This window comes from Egretta garzetta, unplaced genomic scaffold (assembly GCF_000687185.1).
Source record: "Egretta garzetta isolate BGI_Z169 unplaced genomic scaffold, ASM68718v1 scaffold264, whole genome shotgun sequence".
Taxonomy (NCBI): domain Eukaryota; kingdom Metazoa; phylum Chordata; class Aves; order Pelecaniformes; family Ardeidae; genus Egretta; species Egretta garzetta.
Genome location: NW_009259685.1, coordinates 4,406,315 through 4,427,910, shown reverse-complemented (window position 1 = coordinate 4,427,910; position 21,596 = coordinate 4,406,315). Strand labels below are relative to the sequence as shown.

Below are 21,596 nucleotides of genomic sequence, written 5' to 3'. Positions count from 1 at the left end.
GGGATCCATCTGGCCTGGCCCTCTCTGTTTTGAAAAAACAGGTTAAAAAAAACCAAACCCCCCCCCCCCCCAACCTCTCATGTAAGATCGCAACACAATTGCAAAAGTACTGAAAACTGAAACCTGACATTCTATTAAATAAATCCCAATTTATTTACAAATCCCTAGGAAATGTGGTTGCTCAGCATGGTAGAAAAAAGAGAATACAAGCCCTACAACAACACAAGAGGCAAAGTTGTTTTGTTCTGCATTTCTACATTATCACTGCTCTGTGATCACCACTGCTAGCTAAATCATGAATCACTGAAACAATGCAAATTCTATGGATCCAGAAAGATTTTCCATTTGTAGCTGACCTCAACGGCCACTACATGTCCCTGCAATACTGTAAGATGCCATTTGCAGAATGTTCACATGGCTTGAGAAAAGCAGCACTTACTGAAATGTGGTTGAAAGTAAATAAGGAGAGGTGAGAAGAAAAAGAATTAAGAAGCATTAAAGTAGACATTCTTTTCCTAGCCCCTCTGGAGAAATATATCCTGTAACCATCTGCCTACATCACCAAAGAGTATGAAACTCTTGTGCTCATCTAGAGCAAATTATGTGACAGTATAGAAATAAATATGATTCACAGACCATAATGAGCATTTATTGCACTTTTCTGCATTTGGGGCTTTCTTATCAATCAGAATTTCACTTTTCAGTCTGCATCTAACCAAAGAAACCTGATCTTTCCCAATGTTTCTTGTGCACCAACCTGACCTTTTAATGGAACTCAATATACAAATTAATGTCAGGCAGGCAACGTACTTTCCTTCTCTTGTCAATACCCTGGGTCATCCAGTAGACCTGGCAGTTTATCCACATCGGACCTGGCAAAGACCTAAAAGCATATTTAATATTCTTAAGTACGTTTCTAAATGCTGAGTAAATTCAAGTTATTGCAAGAAGAAAATAAAAAGCATCCACGTGTATCTAAGTAAGACTGCAATCTCATCTCTGTGAAAGTCATTTATAACACTGCATTATACTTGTTTATATATGTGTGTAAGTAATATGTACACACTGACAGGAACTGTCATTAGATAACATATGCAGTCATAATGGGTAATCAGAGCGTGACATGAGAAAAAAAGACTTACTCAAATCTCTGCCTCATTTAATTGCAATAAGATCTTTTTTTTCAGTTCTTCATGGAAAGTAGAAGTTTTCAGGCACATGTATGTTTAATATGCTTTATTTAGATATTCACCTTCTTTATATGAGGGACTGTTTAATCCATTTCCTTCATCACTGTAAATTATTTGGAAAAAAAATTGATGATCAAGACTAAAAACAGCATAATAAAGAAAAATGTATACAATTCTGCCACATAAGAAGTACAATCCTATTTACTTAGGATCAATTCCATCCCAAATTAAAAAAAAAAAAAACCAAAAAAAATTACAGAATTCTGAAAGATAAAGCCATACTCTTTTGCTTGCTTATATTACCAACAAAGAGAAAAAACCCTTGCCACACAGCTTTTTTCTTTTCTTCTTTTTGGGGGGAGGGCAGGACTGCAAGTGTGGTCAAGGGGAATATGACAGAACTCTAATTGAGCCCTCAGATATTTGAACTTGCAACACTATAATTGTCACTAATGACACCTAAAAATTGTTATTTACATAAACTCATCCATACTGAGTGAGGCAAAAGATATTGTTATGAAGACTACAGCTGGCTGCAAGACAAAAAATACAGGGTGATGAAAAATAGCGACCTATTAAACTGAAGAAAGGCTGTCTTCACTAATAAGTGGGAGAGGAGACAACTGTCATGGTAAATAAGAGAAGGTGATGCAGACTCAAGAGGAAATGTATGAAAGGAAGAACTGAAAAAGGAATACAAAGGAATTGTGAAACAACCAAAACAGGCAGAAAATAGTCAAAGGACATTCATACTACAAATGTGCAAACATAAATTCCAGAAACCATCTCAAATTGGGATATTACAACAAGGAAGGAATCTAGAAAGCACTAACGTGGAAAGACACTGTGCAGATTACAACATGCCGATTCCGTTGCAATGCCACATGAAGACATGAGACGGGGAGATTGTAGTTACTGGCTAAGCCATCCCTCCACCTGCCATCTTGAATATGATTCTTGCAAAACAAAGATATCTGCAAATCAGGCAAATGTTACAGAAAGCAGAACATGTAAGAAGAGATTCAGGTTTGCCAATATAAGCAAAGATAATGTCCCAAAAAGTGAGATACAGAATTTATATAACTTATCTAAAATGGTATGTACAAGAAGCAAGTAAGAAAAATGTGATCCAACATGATTAATGTGGTCAAATTTTAAACTGTTCAAACTAGCTCTGCCAGAACAATATAATTCAAGAACTTAAGATATTACACAAAACTGACACTACTGATAACTGGGTTATTTTACAGGAAGTTTTTTTAAGCTATGAAATCAGTATGAGGTTTCGTAGCAGTAACAGAAAGAAAACCATTTTCATAACTGGCACAACAGCTCAGGCTGCATTTGCATGAAAACATGATTTATTTATTTTTTTAAACCTTGTGAATGCATGTACGTGCAGGAACAGAGGGTGGAGGGTTTTTTCCCTGATAGACTGAGAAGATTTTTCTCCCACTGTCACAGATGCTGGGCTGTGTGCAATTCTCTTGGCTTTTCGGTTGCTCTGAATGAAACTTCTAGCATTTCAGTTTGGTGGTTTGGGGTTTTTTTTTGTGGTTTGTTTTTTTTTTTTTTTAACATATCTCTGTCCCAGATTCCCCAAACCAATGCAGCCCAGCCTATGCTTTCTCTTACACTACTTAATATTCCCTGTTCTCACCCTGCAACTTCAGCTGAACTGGGGCGACTGTGCCTCTTCCTCGTGCAAGGATGAACAGTAACAACCACCGTGGTCAGACTAAGACAGCCTGATCAATGATGCTTCTTAGCACTCAAGCACGTTTTATTTTTGCAGGGGAAACAAAGCTTTTAAAAGACAAACACAGTCCTAACTGGTGTCTAAGTTCCTGTGATAGTGACCCAGGGGGCTCGGCCTTTCCACAGTGAGGAAGCTGGGAGATGTTGTGTCCTTCTCCCCAGTTTGCATCTCCCAAGTCGTTACTGGTTCCCTTTTGAAAGGCCGCTCCCTTTGGAAACCTGCCAAAGTCCTCTTACCTTTCCTGTTCCCAGCCCTTCTCCTATCAATGTGTAAACCAGTCTCATACATTACCTAAAGAGGTAGCAAAATCATAAAAGATAAAGACTTCTGAGATTGTCTCTCTGCAACACTGAAATGTTTTCTGAGAATTGACTATTATCTTGGCCCATTATTTTTCTCCTTGTTTTTCTAGATAGCCCATTGCTGAATTAAGCCAATATAAACATAAAAGTTATGTCCCAATAAGCAACACACAGTGCTTTGTATAAAAAAAAAAAAGATAAATTGTCACGTAGCAAAATAAAACAAAAAAATCACTAAATGAACACAAATAATGTCTTAAAAGCACATCTGTTTTCCAGTTCTTAATAAATCTACAATTTGTAATTTATCTATTATTTAGATAACTTACGATTTAATTATACATTATTCTTAAAAACCTAAACTTAAACACATTTGATATCATACAATCTATGACATAATTATAATTGTGCATTTAAGAGATCTATACAAATTTATTCATAGAGATTTTAAAAATTATATATTTTCATATGAATATATGAACTTATACATGTTCTACAACTCATACTGAGTGAGCCTCACTATATCAAACGCATTTTTACCTCTTTATCTCTTACTTTTGTAAAAGTCTATAAATGGTTTAGAGGGTTTAAACCACACTGACAAATCAGTTGTAAATGCTATCAAAAAACCTAAGATGTCTCTTTGTGCTACAAAACATCTTTCAGACATCTATCAGAATTAAGACATGCTAAAACCACAAAAGTGGTTTAAATACGGTTCTAAGATCAAGTTTTTTAATTTTAGTAACCAGAAATAGAAGACCGCTGTAGTACAAATCTTTGTGACTAATCAATGTAGGAGATGATAGATAGATACATTTCTCTCATATATTTTATGTCCATTACGTTATGCAATCAACCTGCCCATCCTTATTCATGGAGTTACCAGGATGAAAAGCATGCTTAGCACATTGCTTGTCAACAAATCTGTAACCAGCAGACCATTATCACTTTCTTTCAAATATTAGTTAATGTAAGCAATGTTTCCTAGTATCTGCATAGCATTATAGGCTTGTATACTGGCAAGTGAAACTGAAAGGTGTTTCACAGCCAGCATATCTCAAACTGCAAGCACAAGGGGAGAAATTCTGCTACCTGCTTCCTAGAGCAAAAGAGAAGCGGTGCTCTGACAATCCAGACACGTTCATTTATTTACAAGATTCACTTACTTAGCACGACAGTTGTGCCTAAAACTTCGTAAAAGCTACAGAAACAGGGAACACCCTCAAGCAACTAAACTGAAGTCTTCTTACGCAGCTTGTAGGAAATGTTTCCACCATCTATTTTATTTTTTGTCTAACAGCTCTCTAGCTGAATTACTACAGCACTAGAAACCTGGAAACAGAAACAGATTTGAGACAAATGGTGGAAAATGACCAAAGGTCAGGACCTGTGGTGATACACCCCTTCATTACCTAATTCACAAAAATAAAAACGTAGAGTAGCATACCCAATGGCCATGTATAGGTACAAACTTTTCCATGGCAGGCAGGTAAGCAAAGTCAAAGAGCTCAAAGCGAGAGACTCTTGCAGTGTCATGCCAAAGCCTTCCCTCCCGGAAGTCAGGTAAACTGTCACATTTCTGAGTGGAAAACAATTCCAATGAAAGGTAAAGGCTTGCATGGCTACTCTAAATTATACAAATTATACAAGAAATTCTGCATAGCTTCCGTAATGGTTCTCCGGTAGTTCCATCATACAATTGTTAACTAATATGTACCATGACATTATTAAGTTGATTATTTCCTAATGTCAAATCAATTATTAAGCACATAAGAGGCCTTATGAATGGCTTAAATTATTAATTTCCATTTGTCATCTGGTCTCTTGACTTTAGCAACATCCGAACAATATGATATTTGAAATTAGTATTGCTTAGTTTCAGTACTCTCAGAAACATCAATATACTTATTGACAAGTGTTATTTCCCATCAGAGAGAAAAGTCTTGGCGCCTTTGGTTTTGCATATTTATCTGCGGCTCACATTTTTATTGTACTTTGATGGAGTTACCTTAACGCTTCCCTAAGTAAAATTCACTCGCATGACTTGCACAGCAAATATCACACCGCACACAAGCTATGCAATAATCTTGATGAAGTCTACATCAGCTCAGCCTTTGTACTTAAATGTATGCTCTGAAATGGAAAAATCACTATAGGAAATGGAGTAAAGAAAAATAAACTAGCAGGAAAACAAGGGCTTCATCGGGTTCTTCTGATACAGGTGCAGGACACATTCAGTCTCTGCTACTTTATATTACATTAAACTTCTCTCACAAGCCTTATAATGAATGCCTGAAGAGATCAGAAATATAGCAAGATTATTGTCCCCTGATCTTATGATTTTTGAGACTACTGCTCCAGAAGAACGCTGGAAGGATAGAAGACATTTAAATAGCGAAAAGTTCTGAACTTTTATAACTCAGAAAATCCATCTCTGCAGTTTTTAGATGAACTTCAGGCACAGGTCAAAGTCAATTGTCATTTAAACTAGTTCAGTAGTCCCCAGATGTAAGTAGTGCATAGGAATAAAGAACTAAAAGGATGCTCCTGGATTGCTGAAGTCCATGTCCCTGCTATCAAAGACACTGAATGACTCTCAGCTAAGGTCAGCATTCCACAGTAAAACCAATTCATTATTTTAATCCTTATTATCCTGAGGATATTAGCCACTCCACAAACCCAGTGCCCTAATGGCTAAGGGATTTATTCTAATCTGCAGTTTAAACTTCATTAATGGCTGGCTGATTTTTATTTTTTCTTTTTTGGCATGTGTATGTGTCAATAATCCTTTATCTTCTGTAGCTTCTCATCAAATCTGATGTTTGCAGCCATGGATTATCTGTAGATGGCAGTCATACCACTCTCAGCATTCTTCTCTTCTGCTGATCTATACCCAAGTCAAGCTCTTCCCATACCCTCTCACAAAACTCTCCTCTCTCCTGGCAATCTCGCTTGGCACTCTCTGCATTTGTTCCAGTTTCAGTTTATCTTTCTGAATGCAGATGACCCGAAATGTGCATAGTAATCCAGGTGAGGTTTCAGTGGTGGATACTTTGCCATCGTAACTGAGTCTTTTCTGGATGCATATCCTAATGACCCAGTGACCAACTAATGCGTCTCCTCTTCATTCTGCTTGTCCCTGCTCATTTTCTGCTGAACTCTCAGCCTGTAGCTGAAATTTCTGCTGTTAGTTCCCAAATGCAGGCGCCTCACATTTCCTATGATTAAATTTCATCTAGTTGCTATTACTGCAAGTCCTCAAGGTCATGCTTTTCTTTCCCATAACATTCCAATCTTTTGCTGTATTAGGAATCTCTTAACTGGGTCATCAACAAATTTCATTACAGCGGTGACATTCTGTCACCCCACCTCTAGTAAAAAGCACTAATAAAGGCAAACACCCCCCAGAGAGCTGCCTGAGAAATTCAGCCAGCAATCTTCCTCCTGCCTGATGCTCTTCAAAGTCACATCAGCTGCCACCTCCCCTCGCCTATGTGTACAGTTACTTTAATAATGCTCATCTCCTCTAGCAGTGCTTCCAGTCTTCCATTTGACACTAACACACAGGGTTGGTTTTTTTACAGAACTGCTTTCCCTATTTATAAAAGACATCAGTTCTCTTTCCACGAGCAGCTACCACAGTGCATTGCCATGACATACCAAAGGTTAACAATGGCACATTAGCGCTAACAAAGGGTTCCACAGCTCCACACGCTGTCCCACTATATTAATCTATTATATTACTGATTTAAATGACTAACTGGCAGGTCACTAGTAGCTCAGCTTTTTCCTGTCTTCTATACAGATATAGCCATACCAGACTTGATAAACACATTTAAATGTCTTGCTATTAAGCCTGTGACTTCACATGTCTATAAAAAAATGAATATTAAGATAAAAATCATCTGTTCTTCTCCTTCCTCAGATATAACTGCAAATACAGCCTATACTTGTGGATTGTGGGTTTATTCCTTTTCTACCACACCTACTCCTAAAGCACAGTATCATCTGCTGGGCAATATATTCCCCTTTCATACAAGCCTCCTGGTTTTCCTTATGTCCTTTTTCAGGTGATTATTCACCTATGATGTACTGAACCATGCTCCTACAAGATTTAGTTCCTTGCTCGGAATACTCAGTCCTGATAGTCTGATTAATCTTGAACTTGAAAAAATCTCAAGTCTCCCCCACACTCCAGATCCTGAGCCGGCGATACAGCTGACAGCAACTCATCCTCCCTTTCCTGCGCTGCGGGGACTTCACTGACACCCGCCCTGCTCCCTTCCTAAAACATCTAACTCCTTTTTTTTGCGCTGCTTAACCACACACCACATTATTAATAATTTACGGTGGGGCTGACGTTAGATAAGGCAGGTCCCAAGCAAGGTGAGGAACTGGGACCCAATGTAATTCTGTACAAAGAAAATTACTCCCTCCCTGCGGATCCATCGGCTTGCCCCGCTGCCTAATTGTGGCGGTGTTCTCCCCCCACCCTGACCTTTTCCAGTAACCCTGCTCAAGCAATAACCACCTGTGGCAATTGTGATGGATGTGTCTGTTCATGAGGGGATGCATCCAGCTCAACATGGATTTGGGGGAGACAGGAAACAACACAATAGCCAAGGGCTATTGTGCAAGGCACCCACCTAAGCACAGTGCTGGTCCATGACCAACTCAAGACAAATCTGGGAGAAATTTAACATCTGTAGTCAGTATATAAACATGACTATGAGTTCAATCATCTTACCCCCCTAAATACTGAGCAGCCCAAGAGCCCTTGATCTCCCCTTGAGCAGGGACGCCTCTCAAGGTTACTCCTCGAGGTTGAGAGATTCCTTGCCACAACAGATTCTTGATAAGTGGCTAATAGCACACTAAACTTTGGAACCTTAGCTAAGTGATATAAAGGATTGACTGCATATATATAATCCTTTAGACATAAACTGTTGACCAAGTCTGGGACTGGCACTGGATCCAGCCGCACCTAGTCTGCTCTCTGAGGAAGAAGTTTAGAAAGCAATGGCTCAATGGGAGGGTCTCCCTTACAGTTTTGCCTGACCCTGTCCTCTATGCAGCAAATAACCAAGTGTACCTTGCCATCAAATCTTACAAACTACTGTCACATTTACCATTGAACCTTGTTAACTCACTGTTTATATCATCAATAAACTATTTTTTTTTGCCTCCCTCTCACTCCATCTGCGACACCAATACAGGAGCTCATTATCACAACCACAGAAACTCTGTGCAGGCCCTCACCCTTCAGCACACGATAGACTGATACCCTCAGGTACCAAGGCAGTATAAAAAAAAAGAAATCAGAAATACTAATATAGAAAATTTTGCCTGCACTTCGTAAACCAGGGCTGCTCCAAGGCTGGAATTAAACCATTCCGTACCAACACATTAAAACAAAACAAAAGAAGTACTTTAGATGCAGCTCAAAAAGTAGCATTTAGGCTAAAACTGCCAAACATATATTCTAAACACATCACTCTCTGAATATTTTTTTTTCAGAAACCAGAAGTGTCAAATCCTGCTTGAAGTAATTTTTGTGCTGTAACAGAATATAGACAAGGAGGAACACATCTGGTGCCTGGGCTGTGCAAACGTATTTATAATTAAGTAGAATTGAATACCAAAATCCAGCAATGATAGAATTCATTAGACTAGTATAATGCTGTATAATTACTCCCTTTTTTTATATCATCCACTGTATGCTTTAAGAGCTCTTTTTACCCATTGCTATCAATGTGCTATGACATATTTACATACACCCTGTACAAAAGGCTGAGGAAGTATTAGACGTGTCAGAGGATGACATGGAAAGGCGACTGTTGTACAATAACTACATTGTCAGTGAAACAAGAGGAAACTAATTTAAATTCATTCCCTGGCATGTAACTCTACCGATAGGTACTGGATTTACATTTTGTAAGGAAAGGTGCTCCTTTCTATAGTAGGGAAAAGTCCTAACATGGCAAAACCAACACATTGCCTTCTTCCACCAGCACTACTTCCTCAGCTTGTCTGCCTTGCATTACTGGCCCTCCACCAAACACACAAACCCCTGATTTCCAGACGGACCTCTCTAAGCATCATCCTTGGGTCTTCCCCCACTGAAACCACCTCCACGCGTTGTTGCTCACACCTTAGATTTGGAAAGAACTGCCAGCAGGCAATTGCCCTCTCTGAGCCTTTGCATGTCTTCCTTTGCTCTAGTTCTTTCCAACCAGCCCTGGCCAGGTGTCCTGCAACTCTGACCAGACAGCCCAGCATCCCTCCTGGGCTGCAACACAGCGCAGTGCCCTGTCAAAACATCCAAGTTCCCTGGGCCACCAGGGAAAACCAGGGCCTCCACTGCCAAGTTTGGCACTGGCAGAAATTTGGGCTGACCCCAACAAGAGAGGGTTACCACACTTTAAAAAAGTGTGTCAGGTACCAAAGACATTTGCCCATTGCTGTCCTAGTTTTTTTAACATAAAGCCACCCACTGCCTCACCAAGGCACCCTCCATCTCCCTCTCAATGTACTTGCTTCTCTTCATCGTCCGTATAGAGGAGTAAGGGAGCTTGGACTAACTTAAGAGGGAAGTTAGTTGGTAGGGTAGACAGTGCATATATCCTCACTCCTCTCATAGATGGGTTTGTGATGATGCCCAGACAGCCTAGTGATGATTACAGCCTTTGGATCAGGCTCAGCAGGCAATTACAGAGCCCGCATGGGGCTTGCAGACTGACCCAAGGGGTGGAGCAAACATCTACAGCCGCTCTGCCTCCCCGCTTCAAGTGGCAGCCATAGGCCTCTTCTCCCTGGTAATGGACGAAAGGACGAGGGGGAATGGTCTGAACCCTGGAGGTATTTAAAAGAAGGATAGATGAGGTGCTTAGGGACATGGTTTTGTGGTGGGATGGCAGGGTTAGGTTAAAGGTTGGACTTGATGATCTTAAAGGTCTTTTCTAGTCTAGACGATTCTATGATTCTATACCTACCTGCTATGGCTTTCTCTCCAAAGCTGTAGCTGTAGCCGAAGGAGAGACAAGGCAACGCAGGCAGATAAAAGCAGTCTGCAGGGACAGCAAAGAGATCGCTGAAACCAATTATGATCCGCACTCATTTCACATCAGCCCACAGGTTTCTGACAAAAAAACCAACGGCCCTGACCAGCCACTTCATTTCCAGCCCGCTACTGTGCGTGGAAGTTATTTGAGCAGTGTGCCTGCAGGCTCAGGAGGAACTGCTCTACATTAAATATATATTGAGTTCATAACCAAAAATAGTCTCTCTGAAGTGGTATTTTTATTGCAAACAAAAGCTGCAAAAGTTCACACCTAAGGCTCCTTCAGACAACAGAGAAAAAGTGCATTTAGCAGTTGCAAACAGCCGAAGGAACGCTAAAAATCATTAAGCCAAAATTTGAAGGGTGAGGGGCTGTCTTCTAAAGGGCGAAAGCTTGTGCACAAATGAGGGAATAACATGGTCTTTCTGTAAACTATGGTATGCAGAAAATTGATCTTTCGGTACTTACTAGTACAATTAAGAAATGCCATATTTTTAACAAGCTTAGGATTCAGAAGAAAGACATGAAAGATATGATAAAAGTAGTATTTTTAAACTCTGCTGGACCAGAACAAAAGTTAGGCTGTAATTTGAAGAAAATTAAAACAAAGCCCTTGTTTAGTAAATAAGTCTGCATGAACTGGCTCTTTTTTCACTTTTATTAAAATAACTTTCTAATTAGCTATGTTGACAAAGACAGAACTAATTTAAATTTTACATCATATTTCTTTTCTTTCATAAAAAAAAGATAAAGGAGCAACAAAAACACCCTAGCGAGCCTAGCAAAACCTTTTGAAAATTCACAAAATGTAAAACTTCAGCAAAGAAGCTGTCAGTGATCACCGAGGAAGGATTTTTCAGATTTGCTTTGATGTATAATTATAGACGAGAACACCGATTATTGACCTACGTATTCCTGACGCCGAGCAACCAAAACACCAGCATCACAGGAATACACCGCAGCGTTTTACTGCTCAGTGCTTTTTTACAAACATTCAAAACCATCAAACCTGTGATTAGTCTCTTGTGTGAGGTGTCAAATTCCCAGAAAGATTCCTGCATTTCCGTAGTTTACTCTTAACAGCCGCGAAACAGGCAAAAGTATACCTACAAACGTGATCAACAAAACAGCACTGCTATTCAAAGGGAGGCAGAAAAATGGGTTTGGGGAAGCAAAGGGTCCCACTGCAGGCAGGCACTTGGCCTCCAACACCTAGCAGCGGCCAGGGCCCACCCTGCCACAGCCCCTCGCCCACCAGATGCCCAAGGTGCCTGGATGGTGGAGTTAAGCCACACATCTGCAGACAGGTCCGGGCTTTCTGGGAAAGCCCAGCCCAGCCTGGGCTGGAGCCTGCAGCGCACCGCTAGGCAAGGCAGCTGCCCGGAGCCCGCTGCTGCTGGCAAGAGCAATCAGTGCGGCTCCCTCCCAAATATTCTCTTCTCCAAGCAACACTCGCACGCAAAGTGAGGGGCAAACTGAAACGCGTGAGGGATTGCGTCCTGGCAACCCGCGGGCAGACAGTGCCTTTCCCCGGAGCTCGGTAGCCCTTCCTGCTGCACAGGCCTGGCCACATCCCTCGGATGCTGTGGGAATGCCTATGGCTTTCCTAAGAAGAAAGCAAGGCAGGACAAGCCATCTTCACAGGTTAAATACAACCCTGGGACCAAGACATCAGCATCCCTCTTAGATCTCTTTTATAGCACATGTTTTTGAAAACCATCATCATATCTTTCAAATAACAAAATTAAACTCGGTACAATTTGCAATGAACAAACAATATGGCTAATTAAATATGTGCATCTAAGCTTGAAAGCGTGAAATATTCTCACATGACATCCCACAACTGGCAATGGAAATAAATAAATAAAAGTAAAACCGTGTGAATTATCTGGACTTGATACCACAAAGACACAGGGACTCTCATGGTGAAATCTGTATCTAGAGAAAAACTATTACATGTTATGATTTGCTTTTTATTACATGCAAGTGTGGCCTGGTTTGGTAGCTTCAAATACTTAAAAAAAAAGCCAAAAAAAAAGCAATAAGGCATTTCATAGCTAATTAATCCCTGAACCTTCCAAGAAAATGAGATTACAAAAGTCGCCCACAAAGGTAAGGACTCCAAAACTAATATTACCAACATACACCAGTAATTTAAATCATTTGAATTAAAGATTTTAAAGGAACTACTTGCATACTTAAAGTTCAGTATTTGCATAAGTCTTTGCAAGATCTGAATAACAAGTCAGAGAATTTGTTTCAAGTTTATCTTAAAGACCTAGAAGGCATCCCAGATACAGCACTACCATTTAAAGTTCATAACAAACTTATGGAATTAGCATGGAATTTTCAGAAATCATTGATATATTTTAAAGCTTTTTTCCATCCTTTGACGAGTTTTACAATTATTGTATCAGGAGTATTCCCATGTAGAGAGGCTTGGGAAAAGGAAAAGGAAATGGCAGAAGAGAGAAGAATCGATCAGCTGCAGTGTTGGATATTGCACATCATTTACTGATATTTCAAAAGTGCTGCTACTAAAATGCAATCACATTTTTGCTTTGTCTTAATTACAAAAGTTAAAAAATATAAAGGGTACTTCCCTGTTTCTCTACTTATTTCCCTAAAATGCAAGGAAACTCCCAGTCCTTTTTTCTCACGCGTTGCTAGAGAACATCTTGAAGACCACAGAAAGCCTACACTGAGAGCTTGAACATTTTAAGCTGAAGAAGACTGCGTCAGTGGTCTCGAACAAAACTACCATTTCTGCCATGTTAATTGGTCACTAGAATCAAATATTCACTATACAATGAAGCTGGTGACTGGAATCAAATGTTCGTTATGCAAAGGAGCTTAAAAGTATAACAGTAAAATCATTCAAATGTTTCCCCATCCTAAGTATGCACAACCCTCTGGTATTTATAAAATAGATGCGGGGAATCTCAGCATGCACACACTTAGTCACAAAAACATTTTATGAGATGTCCCACAAAACCAGATGTGAATAGTTTTGCAGAGAATGGTTCTTGGAAATGCACCCAGTGAAGTAAAATTAATAATAACAACAGTCTTACCTGGTCCCAGGGACAGATGATTCCTCCAAAACACATAAAGAGATATCCCATGGCAACAAGACATACCCAGACCACCAGAGAAAATATACGAAGCAGCTTCTTAAATACAGGTTCTATGCAGACAAGGATAAATATAGCGAAAAAAATCGCTAGGGCCGTTGGAACAGTTATTAAAAATGCCACATGGTCTTCAATTTCCTGGAAACAGAGGAAAATGAAAAGGAAGTTAGAAACTAATGTACTTAAAGGTCAGACGGCAATAACATACTCTAAACTGATTGCACACAGAGACCTCAGAAAGACAAGGCTGAATATCAAAAGCAAGATGACTCAAAATAGGATTTCTTTCACCGTAAGGAGCTGTTATTTGGAGTATTAACTTCATAAACAACTGATGACCACTCTGCTGCGTGGTGCTTCTTTTACTAAATTGAGGAATTGAAGCAGATTGAGAAAACTGTAAAATCACACTGCAGTAATGCACCAGGCCCGTAGGACTGCGCACATTAAAAGGCAGCCCCAATCTGCAGAAGTGGCGTAGCCTTTCTGCTTCAGAATTCCAAAGATTGCTCTGATCAGTGTGGTTTGCAGGTGAAATTCAAGCATCGCCATTGAAGGCTGCAGCTGTCAGAATGCCTCCCAAATCAACTATGTGCCCATAACTCCATAAAAGCCTTTTTGACAGTGGTATTTGCCAGGTACTATACATTTTGCTTCTGTTTAAAGTATTTATCTGGAAGGATGGGCTCTGGATTACAGGTAGACATTTTCTCCTAGCAACTGCGCAAACAACACCCAGAGCAAGGACCAAAATCCAACTTAAAGTGAGATTCAGAATAAACAATATTTAAATTTATTTACAGAACTTACATAGCTGTTACTACACTAATATCTTTAAATCATCTAGCGATGGATGCATTAAAAAAGAATAAATATTTTATTTTATATCGCTGTACGTGTTCAAAAGTATCTCTGGTTGAAGTACAACAGCACTGTATCAAACTCTGGTCACGGAATCCTTACTCATTCCGGCAGCTGTTACAAATTTTAACAGCCTCCCTTGTAGCAACAAGGATTGCAAAAGCAGGCCCCAAATGCCACAGTATAAAATCCTCCACTAACCACACATTTCATGCAGAAAAGCCCCGTATCCATTTATTCATGCTGGTGAAAGCGGGGGACCAATCTGAAAGTACCTATTTGGTGATTTGTAAGACATCTAAGCACAAAGAAATAACATTTCTTTCTCCCTAGTTTTGGAGCTGCTTCCTTAGTGCCCTGATAAATCTTGTTTATTGATGGGTTTTCAGCTTACATACTTCACACTTCACTTAAAAAGCTTTTTGATGTGACTTTTTTTCCTTTCTTGTAAGACCTACTGCAGTTAAAGCAAACCCAAAAATTTACAAGTAAATTTGTGAATTCACAAAAATTCACAAACGCTGTCAGCATTTCTTGGGTTCCCCCCGCCCTGATCTAATAAGTTTTACCTGACATCTATAGAGATGCTTGCTGTAAGGTTCTTTCCCCTCCTTCTCTTCAAACTTTTTTGTTTTCCTCGCGGTCCTGCGACACTTGCACTGCGCACTGCAACGCCCAGCCGCTGCCTCGGGCCCAGCACCGGGCAGCCCCGCGCCAGGAGCCCCTCGTACAGGCGAACCCACAACCGAACCTCGGCCAATAACCTCCAAATTTCAGCAGCAGCAGGAGCGGAGAGGCATGGGCCCCGCATTAGCTGCGGCCCCACTCCGTGCTGACACCGGCAGGTTCAGGCCAAGGGGAAACACCGTGATGGAAGTCCACACCTTACTCTGCAGGCTGCAGATTGTCCTTCACCTACCCTACCCTGCCTGACACAAGGCAGCTCATCTTTCACCCCTTCATATTCTTTCTCCCCTCTTAAATTTACGAAGCCAGACATTTAAGCAATTACTACTGCAGCACTGGTGATCAGGACATGAGCAAAAGAAGAGTTGAGAAACTGTAAGTGACGGTGCTAACTTTGAAATGCAAACACTTACCTTCCTAATTAAATTAAATACACACATTAAGGCTTTCAAGCACTTGGGTACTTGTATTGAAAACAAATGTATGGGCTTAAAGTTAGGCATAGAGGTAAGCATCTGCATGAGCACAGAGCTGTATGAAGTTATATATGGGCAATCTTGCATAGTGCGAGACAAAATATAAAACCTAACTACTAGTAGTGAGTGCTACTGATTTATGTCTCTGAATTTTGTAATTTTTGATCATTCCCATCTCTGAAATTTGTTTCAGTGAATTGATTCAGTGATGTCACAACCGATGTCAGCCCAGATAACACCAAAAGCTTCGACCTTTGACTTCTGCACTTCCAGGTGGGATTGCAAACCTCTTGTCACAAGGTCAGGGGGATTAGTCCCTTCACTGGGGCCAGGACAACACCACGTTCCTTGCACCATCATGTCACGCAATCAAGGTCGCAGCACCAAAGGAACCTGCAAGCTCCTGGAGGAAGCCAAGACTCAGGAAAACCACAGATTTAAGTGGCGGCAAATTGGTATTTCAGTGATAACTATCACGCTACAAATATACTCATGAGAATATCCAGATGTGCTTCAGCAGCACGCTTCTCCATTTCAGTCAAAAAAAAAATAAAAGTGTTGTGCTTTCTAGGACAATCTTGCTTCATAACAAATCATCAATATTTAGATTTCAGTTTAGAGCATATATATGGTCACATAGCTGCATATTTCTGTATGTATTCTATCCTTACATCAATCCATCAAAACGTTTGTTACAAATTAACAGCTGATCAATTTCCTTTTTTTTGAAGTGTACACTGTTCCCAACGCTTAGCTGAGCCATTTTGATCGCTAAATCTAAAATTTTATTTCTGCTTTCTCCCCTCCTCTGGTTGGCACAATTTTGCTTTTGGTATAGACGTATGCAGGAGAAAAAACAGACCACGATGTATCAGCTCCTCATCACAGGCAACTGCCTGCAACCTCACTGCCTGCAGCGGGACGTCCCCTCTCTGAGCTGACTACAAAACGACCCGCTTCCGACGTCGCACGCCGCTTGCATCGCACCGTGCACTGTGTGAATTCCGAAACAAAAATTGAAATTTAAAGACAGAATAGTACGCACATTAGGCAATCAAAAAATCCATGAGAAAACTGCTGTTACTACAACTTGAATCCTTCCCAGAAAGCCTTCATGTGTACAGGGGGATTTTTCACAATCCTGCCTGTAAAATACACGTTGATGTCCGGTGCACAACAGCAGGCCCTGTGAGGCAGGGGGTTATTTTAGAAATTACTTTTAACAATATTTTCCTATTACTTCAGAGGAACTAAATGTAACTTGGAGAGCAGGACATTTAAAACTTGCAGCTTCCTGATCAGTATTTGCAGTCATCAGGGTGTTTAGCAGGTTAAAAGATGGTGCTGGATACAAACGCGAATCCTGAAGGCTAACTGTTCTGTTTCCGTAGCCACTTCCCAAGGGGTTGGGGGAAAAAAAACCCCAAACACTTTCTTTCTTTTTTGTTGCTAGTCTCAGAAATTAATATACACCAGAACGAATGGAATTAAAATATCAGCATGACACTTTCAAACATAATGGCTAAGCCTGCAATACATGGATCTTGCCTGATAGCTCTGTCTTCCTGAGTGTTTTCTATCTTGCTGTCTTTCAATTACTGAAGAAATTAAGAAGTCTACTGTTAGAAATTTTTCCAACCCCCATAAATTCTTCATCAGTGTGTGATAAACTTATCACCACTAAAATCTGAAGAATCACTTTCACTTATCTTTCCAAAGCCCACAACCTTCTCTCATTCTGCACCCTCTTCTTTCCTTTTCCAGATAATGCCATGCCCTTAGTTTAATTTTAAACAGCAAAGCTGCTGTAAAGCACTTCACTGTTTTATATAAAAACATACAGCTTGAAGAAGTACTCCATAAAAATGAACAAACAAGCACTTAAAATACCTGTTTTAGCACAAAATCTTTTACATGGTCTCTCATTCTTTTGGTACTTTTTCCTTTATTCTTTTCATCTACTGGAATTTGACAGCACTCTATATACAGGGGACTCCTGCTGGGATCTGAAACACCGCATGCTTTGAATTAATTCGAACCATTTACTGTATTAAATTCCTGTTAAAATCACTTTTTGTTGAGATCAACGGAACACTTTCTAAATGAAAAAAAACCAAAGCAAACCAAAACCAATGTATGATTTCATACATCTATTTCCCAAAATGTTGCGTGTTAAAAAAAATGTTACAGGGTTCAAGGATTACTAACTTACGGACCCTGCTATCAAAACAGGATAACATCTTCCTATAACCAGACTAACGACTGAAAGAATCTATAGCAAAAAATGCCCATTTTTCCTGTAAAGCCTTTTCCAGAACTTGAGAGAATTAGAATGATTTTCAGAAGACACATCACCATTCCCTTCATAAAAGTGGACAGCGTTTCGATTCTCTAACACCTCAAGAAACAGTTCTCTACAAAGCCAAAAAGCCGCAAAAGTTTTCTGGCTTATCCCATGGTTTTATAGTTTAGTGAATTTGCTTACAGCTGACTGCAGTGTGTGCCATCTGCTAGACAGCTGGAAAAATCTCCATTTTATTAGGAGATGCTGTGCCCTGCTCCTGGCCAAGTAGCTGCACGGTTTCATATAGGACTTCATCATTCAGGACAACAACTGAAAAGTTTTGGCCCACCATTTCAGATTTCTTTTCCGTCAATTCCATCATTGTTAATCCATCTTCACTTCATAAACGGTGCAGTGTCTTTAAGGCCAGATACTGTTTCCAAGCCCACATGGTATTTTCTGGATCCACAACTTAGAAAAACTCCTCTGCCTTTCGTGCCCACCATTTATCTTTCATAACACAAAGCTTTGCTTGTTTTTCTTGCTTAGCTGCCTGGTTAGAAGCTTTCTCATGTGCCACTTTTTTTTTTTTTTAAGCTTTTATTGAGCTTTGTGCAATGTGTTCAAGGACACTAGCAGAAAATTAATTGAACTGTACCTTTTAATCAAACTGTCCTGAAGTTTGTGTCAACGCAGCTTCTGATTTTCACTAAGGCCCTATGTAATTGCATGTCTGAGATTCTTTTCCTCTGATTCAGCATTCCCTGTTTGGCTTGGTAAATCAATGATAACAGCATCAGGCTCAAATCCAGTTGTTTCATGATGTCTGTTGTCTTGAGAAATTCAGTTCTCTCTATTAATGAGTCTGATGTGCAGCCTACACTTGCTGGTAGCACACAGTGGTATCTGACTCCTCGCTAGTCCGCAATCAGTCCAGCAATTTGCACGTCGCATGTATCAGGTAATTCTGACCAGCATTCCAACTGCCAAGCAGCTGCGTGATGCCATATATAACCAGCCAGAAGCAGTTCTGCATTCATGGCCAGGTTCTAGATCCTTTTGGATTTGCTAGTATATTGTGACACTACTAAAGCAAATCCTTCAGGTGACATTCTGGTCATCCGGAGCCTCTCCTCAAACTTGAAAGTCATGAACGATGTGTGCTGTAAAATCACACACACACGACAAGTGTGGCATTTTGCAAATCAACTGGAACTGTTCTTTGACTTTACAAGGCCTGTCCTAGTTAGCATATAGGACTAATAGCGGTGACACAGTGACCAACCACGTAGGTGTTGTGAACACCCTTCTGACCACCCATGTGCTTGACTACGGTGCCAAGCACTTTTTGCCAGTGGATTCTTTTCCGTGAGTCCAACTACATATAGACGTTATTCATCTTCCCCAACAGAAAACCACTCCATCCAGATTTTTCCAAGTTTGCCTGATAGCTACGAGTAAACCTCGCCTGCCTCAGTGTTGTAGCAATGATTATCAGTAACACATACCAGAGATGACAGACTCCTCTGCTTAATGCAGAAACATCAGCCCTCACAGGGGTTTGGAAAGGCCACTTGGAGGTGCTGAGGAAGAGTCAAAAGCCATGGCTGCTCTAGCAGTAATGTAAGGAAGGTTAAAAGAAAAGTTCTGGAGGCAAAATAGTGGTTGTTAGGGAAGAAGCAGAGAACTATGGTAGCATTTCCAGAAATGCTCCCAAAATGAGACAGGTTGACAAGCAAAAGTTCAATAAGCAGCAAAGAAAATGTGTTAAAAAGGGGATTCAAAGAAACAGGGAAATTTGGGGAATAGGAAGGGAGCCTCTGGAAGGTAGCTGAGCTTAATCTGAACCAGAGAAGAATGAGTTTGCTGACACTTCAAAGGTCACATGAAGCCATTCAAACTGAAGAGGTGACAGAAACATAGTACGTGGTTTAAGAGAAGCAGTAACGTCATGGAGACCTGCAACTCTCAACTAAAGGAAAGGACAGAGGTTGATTAAACTCAGGCAAGAAGGAAATGGCAAAGAAAAGCCAGTACTTTCTTTTTAAAAATTTTGCAGAGGAATAAAACACCCACAGGAAAGTATAGACTCTTCTATAGAAACAGTAAAAGCCTAAGAAGCTAGACAGAAGAACTAAAATGGCTGTTGTTAAAACAACGTTATTTACACAATAGTCTTACTGAAAACTTGTTGGAAAAAAGACCATCAGCAAAATACTGAACGCTGCAGCAGGGATCGAAGAAACGCTTGTATTAACAACCTAGGGGAATCAAAAAATAGCATAGGGTCCCTGTGAACCAAAAAACTAGACTGAACAGGAAAGTCTTAACTAGATAAATTACCTAGAGGACTGGTCATCCAACCAGGAGAGAAACTACTTGAGATTCTATGAAATGTAGTGATAAGAAACGCCATCAAAGAAGAAAACACAGTGGTTCAAGGGACTTCAGTGACTCCCCGCTAGACTGGCTAGGGATCGCAACAGCAGATGGAAGCTGAGACCACTGTCTATGTCTCATGCACAGCTGAAAAACAAAACAAACCGACCAAACAAACAAAAAAAGCACCCATTCAAAGAAGAGAAAACACTCAATCTGATCTCAAAAAGTGGAAAGAAGATGGTTCATAAAATATTACTATTGAGGAGCTGCTTTATAACAGTAACAAAGCTTCTTAAGCAAACAAATGAAAAACAAAACCCAAACACTAAAATTGAAAGGGGGAGCTAGAAGTTTACAGATTAAAGTCTTTGTAGGTGGCCTGAAGACACTATAAAGCTTGGAGGCACAGGCCAAAAGCTAATCAGTTCCAAAAAATGACTTGAGAAAGACCAAAACACAACCAGAATGCCTGAACAGCCAAGCAGTGAAGCTTCTAAAAATTATCTTTCCAAATAAAAAAAAGGGGGGACGGGAGGATAATAAAAAGGACCATAAAATTTATCAGGATTAATATAAAGACTCAATAATGCACGCCAAGAAAAGAGCTTGAGAAATCATTTTTAAGAGTGTAAAAATAAATAGTATATTCTTTTTGAAACTTAATCAGGCGTTTGCAGCCTGCTAAAGGACTTCTAAGCAAACAGATGACGCAGGTATTAAAAAGAACACTTAGAGAAGAGCAAACTGTAGCAGAAAGGGGGTTCTTTTTTTTTGTTTTCTTTATCTGTGTTCAGTGTGGGGTAATTCTTATTCCAGAATATTCTATACAGGGGGGACATAACAGAAGCTGTGTCTCAACCTGTAGTATCAGTACAAGGCATTAGAGACAAAAGCAAGAACATGAAATGTAAAAAGAATCACCACAAGCAGATAGGGTTCACCAGAAAGGGCCAATGGGACTCAAAGGAGAAAGAGCTAAAACTGTAGTAACATGTAACCTCCACCCAAAACTGCCCCAGTATCCAAAGACAGGAATGTGATATGATGCCAGTCTCTCCTGGGATCCCTCTCAAAGACTAAGGGAAGTACCAGTAGGTCTGGTATGTATGCTGGCAAAATTTGTTAAAAACAAAGGTCCCAAAGTGCCCACAGAAGTCCTCAGGATTCCTAGGGTATATGTTCAGCATATCCATAAACAATCTGGGAAAAGGGATGACTAGCAGTCTGACAAAGATGAGGGCCAACTATGAAGAATTGCAAAAGGATCTCATAATAGTCACTACTGAGCAAGAAAATGGCAGATGAATTTTAGTGGAGATGTATGTGAAGTGACATAGCTCAAACGAAACAATCCTAATTCTATACACATGACAACAGGCTCTCGGTTGACTATGGACACTTAGAAATGGAGATATTTGGAGTTTATCGTAGGTAGACCCATGAAAACATCACTTTGGT

At 40.1% G+C, this 21,596-nt stretch overlaps 1 protein-coding gene across 1 annotated transcript in view; it reads right to left on the bottom strand.

Moving 5' to 3' along the window:
- ADCY2 (adenylate cyclase 2) overlaps positions 1-15,120 on the bottom strand; it is a 212,722-nt gene extending 197,602 nt beyond the window's left edge. Inside the window, exons 1-2 of the mRNA XM_009638721.2 lie at positions 14,968-15,120; positions 13,389-13,586 (exon numbers count right to left, since the gene is read on the bottom strand). Coding sequence (XP_009637016.1) covers positions 13,389-13,586; positions 14,968-15,120 — 351 coding nt within the window. The remainder of the gene's footprint in view (positions 1-13,388; positions 13,587-14,967) is intronic.
- Positions 15,121-21,596: the final 6,476 nt, after the last annotated feature.